The 15724-nt window shown below is 40.1% G+C and overlaps 1 protein-coding gene across 8 annotated transcripts in view; it reads right to left on the bottom strand.

The window, feature by feature from the left end:
- The window catches only part of MAPK10 (mitogen-activated protein kinase 10), a 131726-nt gene that overhangs the window by 47299 nt on the left and 68703 nt on the right, over positions 1-15724 (bottom strand). For 7 of the 8 annotated variants that reach the window (XM_021396486.1, XM_021396485.1, XM_021396487.1 and 4 more), the window contains one exon: positions 2513-2584. In XM_021396486.1, coding sequence (XP_021252161.1) covers positions 2513-2578 — 66 coding nt within the window. In that variant the 5' untranslated portion in view covers positions 2579-2584. Of the gene's footprint in view, positions 1-2485; positions 2585-15724 lie in introns of all 8 variants that reach the window. The other variant, XM_021396489.1, reaches the window with a different exon arrangement.

Consider the following 15724-nt stretch of genomic DNA (forward strand, 5'->3'; position numbering starts at 1 on the left):
ATACACTCGGACCACAGAATTACCAGTATTCACAGAGTGCTTGATTTCTCAATTAGCATTGTGAATAAACATGGAATAAATACTACTACTACCTGGAGATTGTTAAATGCTCTCTAAAATTATACCAAATGATTGACCAAATGCTACTGGGTTGCGCCTATATCCCACGTCCTGCCCTCTGCAGTACATATGAACAGCATCCACAAGAGCTGAGATCTTAATGCAACAAAACATTTAATTCTGAGGGAGTGCTTTTGTACTTAAAGCTTGTACGTGCTGCTTGAGTGTTATTTGGATCAGGCCCTATCTTTCTGGAGAAAATAAATAAAGAAGCAGCCTAAACTCACTTCTGTCCTCAGGGCGATAAATCTGAAGATCTGAGGATCAGGAAGAGCTGTTTGCGCAGCAAGGGTTTGAAGGACAAAATCCTGTTTCCTCTAATGACAGAGTAGTATCTCTTGCACTCACTTATTGAATGACTCCTCTTTGGGTTCTGCCATGGGCATTTAACTTGGATCAGCTTCACCCAGTGATAAAAATTCATCCAAAATGCTGTTGATTTCATCAGATATTCTTTAACAAAAACATTAATATTACATTAAATACGGTTGGTGGCTATGACAGTTGGACTAGATGATCTTAGCGGTCTTTTCCAACCTTAATGATTCTATGAATGTATGAACACTTTCTATTAAACTGGAATAACAGCAAAAGAATAATTATAGTAGCATGTTTTGATTACTGACTAAATCAAGAACTGGGTATACATTGACAGAAAGCATTATATATTATATATAACATACACTCAGGAATTGACTGATGTCCAGACTGAAGTAGCACTGAATGTAAAGAGGAAATGATATATTTCCTTACACACATAAAATAGAAATGTTTATGTACAGCTTTTCTTTGATCTAAGTAAAAGGGAGAGGATAGTTAGCTGTGCAAAACATTGCATTCTGTACATTGAAAAGAACTTTTCAGTGCGGAACACCCCCTCCCTTTTTTTTTTTTTTTTGCAATTTTTGCAAAACATTATGTTTTTTTCTTCTTTTTGCAAGTAAGCTCTAACTAAAAAAAAAATCACAAAAATACCATTTTTGTTGAAAAAAAATAAAATCCTTTCTTCCAAAATTATTTCTCCCCGGTCTGAAAGATATGTAAGTTAGAAGTTTTACATAAGTTTCTGTTGAGGAGGGTACTTCAAGGTGCTTTGTGTCATCTACAGAACAAATTATCCAAACTGAGCCAGAAAACAGTCAAAGAATTAAACAAGTTAGAAAACCACATGCACACAAGAACAGGAGGTAAGATAGGACAGAGAAAGCTGTTAAGCAGATTTCCAAAGCAAATAGACTAGATCCAACTTAGAGCTGATGAAGTTCAGAGGCAGCCTTCCCAACAGAACCAATATTTGGCACTGTTGTGTTAAAAAACAGAAAACAAAATTCTCAGCACGTGTCACTGTTTTGGGTTAACTGCTTACATACACCTCACAGCCCTCTCAGTTTTAGAATTGAGATTTTCACTTTCTCCGACCCTAGAATGTAAGTGACATAGAGGGGAGTACCAGTGTTTACCCCAGTTCCATCTCCAGGAATGCAGTGCTGTTCTCACTTCTCAAAAAATGAAGATTGCCCCTAATGTCCCTCAAAAAAGTCCAATAACTGGTGCTCCATCTCAAAAAATAATAATAAGAAGAAAACAACCACCAAAAAAACAAGAATCCCAACACAAAATATTTTATAAGAATTCAACTAAAAAGTCACCTTTGATTCATTCATACTGGAAAAATAAATTAATATACATAGATGTCAAATCTCTGAACAAACTTAATCTAACCACCAGAACCAAAAATTGGGCATACCAATACATTTTTCTTCAGCTCACAAAGTTAGTTTGAGCTTTGTAGACTTCAAAGCATTGTGACTAAACAATTTCAAGGCTGATTTCAAGTGCAGAATTGGCTACAGCACAGTCTCATGACCCCACAACCTACACAGCATATTTTGTTCAACTGAGAACAGTACAAATCTCGCACCAATTCAATTACCTCCCCCATACTCCCAGCAAATGCGGACTAATGGACAGAAAATTGTATTCATTGATTACAATGTAAAAGGCTCTGTCTCACATAAAGAGATGGTAAGATAAAAAAGATCTAATTCGCATATTTCTGTGAAAGCATTGATGTAGTTACAGTTATTTTGAATGAAGAATGTCTCACCATTAAGTCAATGGGAAGAACACCCAAGATTTTTTTGTTCTCATCACATCAACAGATATTTGGGCAAGGCAAAAAGCAAAAATTATTAAGAGCAAACTATGACAATAAAATTAAATAGAAAAGTAACTTTTTATCATGCATTTTTATAGTTTTAATCTTTAATTCTTACAGCCAGTTACTCGCAATATACTGTTGAAATTCACTTTTTTTTTTCCATTAGCATAAATGTATAAAATAAAGTACAAGTGTGTACTGTACCTTGTTTTACCTGTAAGGAACACACACCTGACAAAAGGCAATCTTCACATCCAGGGTAGGTTCACCACAATAGTACAACAAATGGCGGCTCATAAATACCTACAATTAAAAAAAAATAAACGTGTGTATTAGCAGGCATACAAATATGTAAGTGCAAAACAGTTAGATGTACATTTGGGTCATGAAGAAATGCTGAGTTGCTTCCCAGCTCTTGAAAAGCACAAATTGCTTAGAACTTTGAACTGGGAATAGGCTTTAAAGTCATTCTAACACTTGTGCTACAGCCTCCAACAGAGTTTGGTTACATCAGCAAAATTTTTACAGTAACGGAAACCATTAGCCCAAAGTTTCTCTTGTCACTTGTATATTTCTATTTTCTCACCAAATGCAAGTCAACAGGTTGTATACAGTGCAGGAATGGGAGACAGCATTATGGGGAGGAAAGGAACAAGCTTTAAATTGTCACTTATTAGGAAAATGATAGAAAACAGAGAGACTATTTTTTTGTGTGTAAGTTCATGATCTATCACTTCAAGAAGAGTACATGTAGTTCTGCTCCTCATCTGAACATCTTACAACTTGGAAAGATGCAGAAAAGGGCAGGAACAATGCTCCAAAGCACACACAAAATAACTACATAGATCTTTTTTAGTCTAGAAAAGAACTGATGGAGGATATGCTGGAGATTCATCAAAGAAATGGCACAGTGGCAGTGAAAAGTAGAACATTTCTTATTTATTTTAAAGTAGACTAAGTCCATTGTTATATACTTTCACAGCACCTAATGTTGGAGAAGAAGGCCAGATACTGGCCTAGACAAAGCTGTGTACCGCACTATAGCTCTTCAAACATTTTAAATTCCATGGTGCCACACTCAGCTCTGACCAATCAAAGCTTTCAGTGCTGCATTCTCACACAGGAAATAAAGCACAGAGATGTTATCCGGGAGCTATGTCACAAGGCATTGGAGCATATTGATTTTCCACTCCAAAAACTGAAAAAGTAAAAACACTTTCAACAGTACAATTGAAAACCAACAACTTTTAGTGGAAAAAAAAAAAGAGAGATGAATAATATAGAACCTCACATTTTTCTTACAAATATAAGCTCACTGCAGTAGCTAAAAATGCATTCGTTACTCCATTAAGACATAGTCATGATTCTGAAACTTTGTGCCCATCTGTAGGGCCCCTGTAACATACATTACTCTGTTATAGGAACTAACAGCTAACTGCAGCTGTTGGTACCCCTAAATAAAACAAAACAAAGACCAAAACCATTGGAGTAACTTAAACTCTCAAAAACTTAAGAAACAACAATAAAGTATTCACTGATACCTGCAAACTTGAATGCATCATGTGTTCTGTGTGTTTAATTTTTAATGAATGAATGAATAACACTGTTATGAAAGCAAGCACGTGACCTTTCTGCTTCACATTACAGAGGCCAAGACTGCTGCCTCATTGCCCAGTGAGTCATTGCTGGTGCCTCACATCCCACAGAGAGCTTGTATTAAAGCAAAGAGGAAGAAATAGTTTTCCTTTTTTTAAAGAAAAAATAAAAAAAAGAAAGAAACTTTTAACATGAGTCATATGCTCAGTGACTTGTGGAAAGCCAGCAGATAATCACAGTCCCACGCTGTTGATGCATACACTATGAAATCCTATTGGCTGGATATATGATATTGCTCCAATATTTAATGGCCAATAAGTCATTAATCATAACACACTATACTCTAGATAGAGTCTAATAATGGAAAGTCAAGAAAAGAAAGGAAGAAAATTTAGTTTCTCACTGAATTTACTATAAAGTTCAATTGAGAGGATGCATTCTGTCCAGCATATACCTTACAACTCATACATGGCCCCTCAGCTTCCCACCGGAATGACCATAGATCACAATAGTAATCCTGGACAGAGTAATAAACTGGTAACATTTATGAGCTGGAAGACATTTTACTATTTATTATGTTGTCCCTGCATGCAGCTACTGCTGATAAAATAACAGAAGTATGATATGCTTTAATGCCCTGGATCAATAATCACATTCCTCTGTAAACAAGGTAGGTCTAATGACTCACACAGCCAAGAATAAGAACAACTTACTGTAGCACAGAGTTTTGTAAGACTGCATACCCAGAGCAAAAGAGACTCGAGTTCATGTTTTCTACAGTGACTGTCTTTGTACATGGAACTTACAGAAAATTTCCATTTATGTCCTGTAACTAATCACATGTAACTTCTACTTTCTCAACACAAAAATACATTCACACTTAACTACCCTCGATCATGCCTCACCCATCACCAGATGTATCAGATGTGGCAGAGTGAAGCAAATCAAGAAGTGGCCTGATGCTGGGATAAGTCTGTCACAACACAAAGCAGATATCACTCAAGAAGCTACTTAGAAAGAGCTTCACACGCTGGGATCTGAGTGTTTGATGAGAGCATGAGTACCCAGTATTTCTTCAACCCTACTTTTGACTCTCTATTCTGCCTTGAGCAAAACTATCCAAGGGGGTAGAACTGAACAGTGTTGATGCTACAAGACATTTTGAGACAACCCCAGCCAGAATGGAGCTGGGTAGCAAGAGATCACAGCAGCAGCACAGGGAGAAAATCTGTCTGTGAAACAGCACCAACACAGTAAGACCTCACATTTTCATTGGGATCAAATTAGTTGTATGCCAGAACCTGTAAAAACATCCAGTTCTCAGCAGCAAAGGTACTGTGATCCAGTTTCAGACAAGTCCAAAGGAGGCACTAAAAAAGTGGGATGGAAGCTGGAGTGATGGCACATCTAAGGAATTGACTGTGTGTGCTTGTAACGAACACCAGATAGGTTGGCTTTTTGAAGTTGCCAGCTCAGAAGTTTACTGTGATCTTACTCTGCTCTGCAGCTTTAGCTTATTCAGACCAAGGAGAAAAAAATAGTGAGGCTACTACCTGCAAATAACAGAAAGCCAAACTTTTATTTTACTTTATTTTACTTCTTTTAGATATAATTAGACAAAACATATCACATGACAACAGCAGAGGCTTGCTGAAAGACCTGCTTTCTCCTAAAATCCAAAGAGAAGATCTTACAGAATAAAGGCAGCATCTTTACCCTTTGAGACACGCACCTTCCCCTCACCAAAGACAAGCGTTTCCCATCTTTCTTCACTATGAATACACACACATGCTTGTACGTGTCCTCTGGCTGCTCTTTTGCCAGCAGCTCCTCTTCCAAAACAAGTGGGCCTGCGATGTGCCCAACGTTCAGCCAGGAACTTTCCCTTTTCATTTCTCTGCCACACTCATCTCTTCTGGAGAAGGATTGCTTGTTTCTAAGGAGGATTAACTCATTATTATTCAAAAAGCTCTTGGAAAACTGACGGGATTGAATGAATAATGTTAGTGTAATTGCTAAGAGGAGAGAGGAAGCAGGGTGATGACAGCAGACGAAGCAAAGTAGAACAGCAGCAGTTCCAGCTTTCCCATATGGCCTCCCTGAACTGAACCTTCCTGCTGCTCCCTGAGCTTCTTCTTCTCCTCACAGCTATGTGATGGTGCTGCTCGTTGTTGGGCAGCCTGGCTCCCAGTCTTTTGGCTTAGTCAGCATTTTTTCATCCCCAGACTGGTCTTAGTTGACATTAACTGGCTTCTGGATCACACAAGGAGAGCTTCTTCTTGCTGTAGGCCTGTGGAGTGCTGGCTTTCAGCCTGAGGGACCTGAGTTTTGCTATACAGCCCTAGGAGTATCTCAGAACATACTATGTTGTCTATCAGCTTCTCCTCTCACCCACCCTTCACAAGATCCCAGGTCTCAAAAAAAGCATCACAGGTACTTTCTCTTCAGGGAGCCTCTCTCCATGGCTACTTCTTGTCTCCTCATTAAGAGGCAGCTTCCTTCTTCTTAATGGACACTGGCCTTGGCCTGTCAAAGCATATTTAAATCTTCCTGTGGCAAATCTGGAAAATACACTTGGAGCCTCAGGACACCTCCATCCGGTTTCTTAATTCACCAAGAAGGTGATCCACTGCGGTACCACTTTCCTCAGCACAGCCATGTGGGCAGGGTTCTCACCTCACCAAAAGCCTAAGCCTTTGGGTCAAACATAGCAAACAGAGCTGAAACACGATTCTTGAAGAGAGATGCTGCAGCTGTTGGATGCATTTAAACTAGTGCTTCTAGCGTTCAAGTAAAGCAAGTGCCCATCCCAGCCTGGTGCTTTCCTCACCACCTTTCACTTTCCTAAGGCTGTTCTATGAGAAATGTACATGTGCCCTACAGTACAATGAAGGAAACAATTCCTTCCAACCCCGATTTTGGAAATATCCCCATGTGGAAAAAAAATTACAAAGGTCCAATTTAAATATAAACCAATCTGCAGCTAAAGAGATCATCCAGAGAACTGCTTGCAAAGAACATGGCTGGATTAATATATGGCAGGGCATCGGCTGCAAGCAGAGAGATTTCAACAGAATTATGGGACATATCCCAGGGATAAGCTAGACATCATTCCCAGCCCCATCCGGTGTGATAACCTTAGCCTTATATGGAAATGATATATCCACATCAAGAACCAAGCCCAACATTTCTCATTATTTGGTATTACTAAATAGGTACACCACGTGTGTGCCATGGGCACATTGACTGTGTTCCCTACCTTCACAGGTATGTGGCTTTATACTCAAACTACGAGACCAGATTTATTTGTTGTGGTCTCATTGAATATCATTCATGAACAGAAAGAGAACAGGCTAAAAATTAATGAAATCTCATGAATATTTAAAGTGATTTAAATATATCTATAAATATCTTGTTCCACTTCAGCAAGAGGGGGCAATGTATCAATACAGCCGTCACAGAAAACCTTCCTGAAAAATACTAATGTTCAAAGCTGAATACTGATGATTATTAATGTTTCCTGTTCTGAAAATGAGTTTGACTCATTTCATCCATTTCCAGTACTGGAATCCCTCTCTCCCTCGTTTGAAAATAGACATTCTCGTCACTGGTTGATTGGTGAGGAATTCCCTTGGGATCCCACTCCTTTAACTAGTCTTACTTTCCCTGAAATACGCCTGTTCACTTCTGTAAAAACAAGGAAAATAAGGAATAAGTGACAGAATGTTGTCAGTATACCACAGCTTTCTACTTAGCATCTGGGTGTCCTGAACCTATGAAATACTGGAGACCTGACCAAAGTCGCACAGTGCGATGAAGAGAGAGCAGCAACTTCTGATTCCCACTGCCACCAAGTTTTGGACATGGGCTCTGTTGTGCTGGCATGCTGCATCAAGGAGGAAGGGCTGCAGTTTGTTCAAATGTTTCTTATCATTGCTGCCAGTTGTGACTGGGATCCACCTGCCTAAATATCCTATGAAATTAGTTTTCAACACAAATTCTTCAGGGTCATCAGCACCTTTTACAGAACTTAACTTTTTGCTTGCAGGTAATTTCAAGCACAGCAACACGGCGTTTTGAATATCGGTTTGAATTAGACCAATTGCTTGGCAAGAAGCTTCAGGACCTGACATAGAACAAATAAGAACTGAAATTTCCAAGTGGATCCATAACAGAGAAGGAGCGTGCATCTACTGAGAAAGTGTGTTTTTTTCTTCTGTTGTCTATGCTCTCATTGTAATTATTCTTGAAGTAACCAGGGAAAGTGATGGTGCGAATAACGTAATAATTAAGGTTGAATACCAGCAGAAACAGCTTACTAAAATGGCATCTGAAAATTCACAAGAGTCATGCAAGCAGTTCTACAACTGAACTCCTGGAAGAGAAAGCAAACAGGTACAGAGTTTAAAAATAGCATTGAGAGGGCTTCTGGAGGAGAAGAAAATGGGAAAAAAAAAAAAGAAAATAAAGAGAAGAGCATTCAAACTGCAAAGATAGGGAACTGATAAGCACGTTTCCTTAGTGATCACGGCCAATAGGCAGAGGACAGAAACAGCTGAGCTCCGTCTACCCTCTCTGCCCGTTCCCCGTGTGCTCTCCAGCTAATGTTTTACAGGTTAAATTTCTACACTTGGCAATAGCTGGTGTAAGTACCCATGCTGTAGCTTTCAAAGGTAGTCTGACCACACAAGCACTTAGGTTTTATCAACAGGTACTGCAGAAATATAACCTGCTGCTGTGAGGTCTTGCAGCAGGTTAAATGATCTTACAGTCTCTTGTATCGTCTTTTCATTTGGAGCTGAATGTCTTCATCCTGTGAGGCAAATTCAAAGAGAAAAATAATCTAGCCACTTCTAGAGGCAGGAAATTGGGCTTTGGTATTGGAAGCAGCTCTGAAGTAGCCCAAGATGAACCTCAAGTAATCAATGTGCGAGAGCACGGCTATTGTTGACAACAAAAAAATGAAGAAAATCTAATCAGAAGGAGATGAGCACAATGAAATGCGCATTACTTGCCTACCATGAGGTAAAAACAAGCAAACAAAGAAAACAGCTTTGCCATAATGGTAAAAGCAAGTTTTTTAGCTGCAAATACCACTCTGTGAATAGAAAGAGGTTGTGTTGAGTTCATACACAAAAGAGAAGTTAGCAAAAATTGGGTCTCACTAAAACCTGTTCTGCTCAGAGTTGTTCCAGAAACAAAGTAGCAGAACCCAGGTTTTTTTGAGCAGCCATATCATCTTTTTCTATGCCATTTTTAAACGCAAGCATTTTGCAGAACAGAAATGAGTGGCTGAAGAAATCAATTTATTTCTCTATAACATCTCCTACTTTCCCCACTGTCCTTACATTTAAAATATATTATTTTTTCCTAGGGCTCGTTTCTGAGTTTTGCTGTGCAATCAAATGGATGCATATATTAGATGTGTGGATGTGGCACTGAGGGACATGGTCAGTGGGTGTGGTGGGGGCGGGTTGCTGGTTGGACTTGGTGATCTTAGAGGTCTTTTCCAACCTTAATGATTCTACGATTAAACAGAATAGAATAGCAAGAAGAATGTCCTGGTTTAATTTTTGCGACTCCTTCCAGTTGCCTTGACTCAGAGGGCTCTATCTTCAGTAAATAAGCATCAGAACAAATACTTCATGTCAGCTGCCTTTGCTTTTGCTCACATACATAGTTTGTGACCCATGCTACAGAATTTAAATTTAATTCATTTCCTGAAATAGAAGAGAGAAACATTTCAACAGCTTACTGGGACTTAAAATTCAGTAGACTCAAAGCCGCTCTTAAACTGTGGCTCATTTCAGTTCCCTCTCACAGTCTTGGGCTGTCTGATTTACAGCAACAGTTGATCTGTAGGCAGCATGCCTTTGTAATTCACAGCTGAAGTTATAATCTTCCAACAAAAGGAATATTCAGAGAGCAGCGTTGCATTCTGCTCCAGTGATTTTACACCTCCAGAAGCGCAGAAAAAGTTATATGCATACAGAATGGACTTGAAAGAGCAGATATGTAAAATACACACACATTTGTGCTTGCCATGATTTCAGCACCCGACATTACCAATTTGAGATGCTCCCGTGCTGAAGCATGCTACTTATCACCTTGTGTGAAGCATAAGGAATTGGAACCCAAGCAGTGCATTTAAAAAAATCCTGAGGTGTGTTTGGGGAGGGTTTCAAGCTCCTTCTTGTACTGGCATGAGGCAAACTGACTTCCTGGGAAATTTAAGTTCTGTATTCCTAGCTAACTGAGACTGCAGTCTCAGAGAGGTGGAATATTTTGGATTTGTATAATGTTCATCTTTCTGACCAAAACCTCACACAAAAAGACATGTCTTGGGAGTCACAAAGCCTGCAAGTGTCAGCCTTGAGTCTCCCCTCCATCAGCCATAACATCCATCATTCCACTGACTCCTGCTGCTCATTGTTTGTTGCTGGAACTGTCAGAGAACTGCAATGCTGAGTGGTTTCATGAGACACAAAATGAAAAGCTGACAAAGGCTTTGTTTGCACTCATCGAGGCAAAGCAAAAACCTCTCAATAAGCACAGAATGAATCTGTCTTGTATTGTGGGCTGCCATCATCTCTTTTGCAACACAGATTCATTGAAAGTTGCATTGGTATTGATGTAGCATTTCAGTAACTGCACACAGAGGGGTAGGAGCAGACCTAAACATGATGACAACAGGGCTGCTCCCAAAAAATCCAGTTCTCCATAGAAGCTCTGCACCAGTCTTCCAAGGCTGACCCCAGAACAATGCCCAGTAGAACAGCTGGAACAGAATCACCACCATCACCCAACCATTTATTTCATGCCAGACCATCCTCAGATGATATATGGGGGACTGCAGAATGGAAACCTCTCATCTGGTCTCATTTCCAGGCATTCAAGTTTATGCATAGCCTATCATTCTAGCTCCAGCAGGACCTAGGAGGCTCAGCTTATCTGGACATATTATAACATGAATTTAATTTGCTATGTATAATTTTATCAAATTTGGAAGGGGGGAAAAAAAAGTAGGCTACATAAGATACACAAATGGTTTCTGATTTTCTGCAGCTGTTCTCAGCATTGCTTAGCAAATGAGTTTAACACAGAATGTCAGCCAGAACTATCTTTAGTCTTTGTTAGTGTGTTGGCATGTGAATATGATTAATCATTCTTATCATATCAATGTACAGGTACTTAAAAATGAACCGAGAGGAGTCACACTGTACCCAGTACTGCTAAATCATCTTTTGTATTGTCATTTAAACCATCATTATATTCTATGTTTATTACAATACTATACAACCTTGCAGAAAAGAATGTTGCAAGTGCACAGAGATCATGACTTTGAGAAAATTTAAATATGAGTCCAAAGGAAAAACAGGCATAGAGGTAAACATGTGTGAGGCTTGGCACAGGAACTGTAGCTGTGTGCACAGAAGGGAAGCAACACTGGAATTAAATTTAGTGGTGAAACTTCACTGTAAGATAAGCAACAAAGTACATCAGGACTACAGAATGCAACCAACACTGTCCAGGCTTACAGCTATCATGAAAAATGTCATATTCATTCACAAGCCAGGATTTATTCAGGATTCACTCAGACCAGCAGTAGCCCTGTTTATAAATTTCACACACCTCTTCCTTCCTGCATTTTTTTTAAATGAACAAAGGTTTTGCTCACAGTCAGTTCTCCCTCCAAATTTACTCAAGACACACTGCAGCAAGAAGGAAACTAACTACAAAACACTTTCATAAAAAAGTGTTTTTTCTCTGGTCTGATTCTCCTCTTATTACTGTGTTTGCATTTTTACAGTGTACTGATTACAGTGCAATCTGGATATTCCACAAATGCATCTCACCTCTGTAGTAGGTCCCTTCTTCTGTGGGGATTTTCATTTTTACAAAGTTTGTTTTCATCAATTACTGGGTGGCCCCATGATGCCTTAACAGCATAACGAAGTGCTGATGGTAAAGTCTTATATTTCGCAGACGTAACGCACTTATAACTGTTCTCAAGTCTTCCTTGGGAGAGCTGCCCCATATGGGGATCACTGCTCAACAAACGCTGCCTGACCAAGTTCCACCTCTGACCCAACAGCAGTCAGTGAGAATCAGAAAGGTTTGAAAAGACCTCTAAGATCACCAGGTCCAACCACCAACCAATCCCCACCATGCCCACTGACCACGTCCCTCAGTGTCACACCCACGTGGTTCTTGAACACCTCCAGGGACACTGACTGCACCACCTCCCTGTGCAGCCTGTGCCAATGCCTCACCGCTCTTACTGAGAAGAAATGTTTCCTGATATCCAACCTGAAACAAAGTTGTCAAAGGAGTTACAAACTTGCAGGATACCAGCACCACGGGTTGTAAAAGTCACTGAGTGCAATGTCCTCATTAACTCCAGGTAGAGAACATTTCTGCAGATCTTCAAGCACAGAAAACAGTCCGAAGAGCAAGCGAACATGCAATATCTTATTTCTTAAATGTGCCATTATGCAAGAATAAGGAGTCTGTGGTCTGAATCTTCTATAGGCACATTACAAGGGGCTCACAGGATAGACAAAAATGCATGTTTGGAGAAATCAAGAACTCTTCTGAGGAAAGGTTCTGTACAGTCCTGAACGAGTGAAGTCAACATCAAGACATACCAACAACACCAAGAACATAAGATGAATAACCTTTTCTGTCCTTTTGTTCCTTATAGGTTGTGTTATGCTTCTCCTACTATTTGGAGTTAAATTCTGATATTCCTGCTAACGGAACTATAGGAAATGCTGCTGAGAGAGACAGCAGTAAACAAGTCAGTCTATATTGCAGCCTGACAACAGGATCAGCTGGGATTATTTGTGACAGATATTTTCCTAATTGATCTTCGCACTGGAAGATGCCCTTGCAATTTATATTGCATTCAATAGAGACGTTCCTGTTTACTATGAATAAAAGCTGTACTCACCAGAATGTTGGTCTTACAAAGATAGAAAAACCCATAGAAAATAAATCTACTCTCAGCCAAAACCACAGATAGAAAGGTTAATTGAGGTTATGTTCACCTCTGTAACAAACCAGTCGGCGTTATCTATAAAGTTGTTGGAGAGCTTTATCTGTTAATGAAGAGCTGTATGTTTCTTATTCTCTAGCACCAGTTGCCTTACGCATGGCAAATAACATTTTAAACAGCTGGTGCTGCACAGTAATTACTGCAGTCTGATGAAGCACTGGTCTCATCAACCCAACCAGGACAACTCTGTATGTCATTTAGGTCCAGAAGCTTTCTTATCCACTTTGGAATAAGCAGAGAAATCACAGCTATAAAGACTTGACCTACCGGCTCCACAGCCTTTCTATACCATATTTGCATGAGGTTTTACAACACAGTAAATACCTCTGCATGATTGTTAACTGTTCAGTTTTCAATGCCTGTAAGACATGGTCTATTAACCAGCATTTTTGCTGTTTTGTTTAAATAAGTCATCAGTGATACTTCACAATAAAGCACAGTAAAATCTGTTCACCATGAGATGAGTGCCTCTATGGGAGCTCAGAGGGCACCTCTGAAGGACAAAGTTGACAGCAGAGAGCCCATGACTGCACCATGTGCCTTCAGTGTGAGGATGGCCCTAATATTCCCCACAGCACCTCAAGGCCCAGCTGCCAGAAAGCATCTTCCGTGCTGTCCGAAGGTGGAAAATCTCATTATAAACTTCATGAAACAGAATATCTCTGGCATGGGTAGGCCAGAGATGAATCTCAGAACTGGAACAAGATGAGAGAAACAACCAAAGAGTGGAAATTCAGAGTGCTGCTTCAGATCTGCCACATAATACACAGAGAAGAGACTCAAGGTTTACTTCAAACCACACAAGAGCATCCAGGTGGGGCAGATTGTTTACCCATGGGATGACATGATGCCCTACTCCAGGGCAAGTCTCTCACAGAAGTAGCGCTGTTTTGATCTCACTGTTAATGCAAGGGATGTTCACATCTAGCAAACCTCCATAACATCGACCATCTTTCTGGCTCTGCACTTGTACTGTTGACTCCTGTAGTAATTTTAACAAGACTCCACTCTTACAAAAGAGATGCAGGTGCACAGAAGGAGTCACTAGGTCTGTGAACATCTCTGATGCTTCAAGGTGCCATGCGGGGAGAAGCTGCATTCAGCAGCTTCTTGCAAAACCTCTTTCCTCTAGAAGCAAAATGCTTTCATTGAAACTGTATAACTGTATATTTCACTTGTTGGCAACCCCATTCATTAGTTCAGAGATATTTCAGAGAAATCTCTCCCTTTTCCTTCTTTGAGGAATATTTCCCTTAATAGAGGGAAATATCTGGTTTCTAAACCAGAAATTGCCTTTTGAAACATGATGACTCGTTGTAACACTTGCCTCTGTCTCATTCAAATTCTTATTCAAATCATTTACTATTATAGTTCCAGCTCCTTTTCCTCTGTATTCACCAATTAATCTCTCCCAGTTGCTCAGTGAGAACATCAGAGCTTTATTTGTAGCAGAAGCCCTTACCTCAAAGACGCACTGGAAAAAAAAAGCTGATCTCACATGGTGGATACTGTTCCCACATGATTGCAGATCGATCCAGGGAGTCACAGAGAAGGACATTGTTTAGTGGGGTTATTGGTGGTAGGTGGATGGTTGGACTGGATGATCTTGTAGGTCTTTTCCAACCTAGCTAATTCTATGATTCTATGACATCCAATCCATTTGTGAAGCAGCCAGCACTTGCTACTCCTCATCTCGTCAGTCCCAAAGAACACTCAGCAGCAAGATACTGGAGAAATCTCCACCCCACATCTTTAACCAGCATGCGCCGCATTGTGCTGTGAGTGAAAGTGGTGTTGTACAAATGAAATTCACCACATCAACAATAATGAGCGGAATCTATAAAATGCTCATCCAAGCGAGACAGACACCTCCAATTCCCAATCAGAAAAACACATCAAACCTCACTGAAAGACGTTTCCATTTCCAAGACATTTCTGTAGATTCCTACCTAGCGCCCTGGCTGCATTTCAATGAGGATAAAAATTAAATGTCACGTACACCAGCACAGCTCTGCTGTAGGAGCACTCCCATGGCTGGGGATGGGTTTCTGGAGCAGAACTTCTCACAGACACACAGTCAGCAGAGCACACTGCAGCAGTCACTGCTGACAGGACAGATACCACATTTACAAGAAGTAAACTTCCAAGGGGAAAGGGAGAAGGGGAAGAGAAGAAAAGCACTGAAGTGACTACTTTAAGTTCACAACATTCTCCAACAGCCTTCCCCTGTCGCATTTCAAAGTCATAATGGAAAGATGATTTCAAAACTGACCACCATCACTCTTGTTATAACTCTAAATATTAGTCAGCAACAGAACTATTTTACTCATTTGCACAAACCCAAGGCATACTGTAGCCCTTGCAGCCATTGCTGTGTGTTACCCTTAAGGAGCTAGGCTGCTGCCCAGCAGGTCCAGACCTGCTTCCTTTTCCTGTGGCTATCACTGCTGGGGCTGCCAACTGCTACGCTACTGCAAATACAATGGTGCCTTATGCTCTTCTCATGGCTTCAGATAAAGGTTTGCAGCTTTGAGAAGTTTCTTTCTTCACAGTGATGGGAAGAAAACTGAGAGCACACTCAACAGCCTCAGAAGATGAAAACCCACACAACACATACAAGCATTCTGTATTTATAAACAAAAATAACCCAGTTATTTCTTGAGTCCTTCAGTACTTGTGTTACGAGCACACGGAGACAATAATCACTTCATAAATGAGAGACAGTCCTGATACCTTATCTGACTCATCTGTAGCCATACATTCAAGACAGTTTCTTATCTTTAGAAGAC

This window comes from Numida meleagris, chromosome 4 (assembly GCF_002078875.1).
Source record: "Numida meleagris isolate 19003 breed g44 Domestic line chromosome 4, NumMel1.0, whole genome shotgun sequence".
NCBI lineage: Eukaryota > Metazoa > Chordata > Aves > Galliformes > Numididae > Numida > Numida meleagris.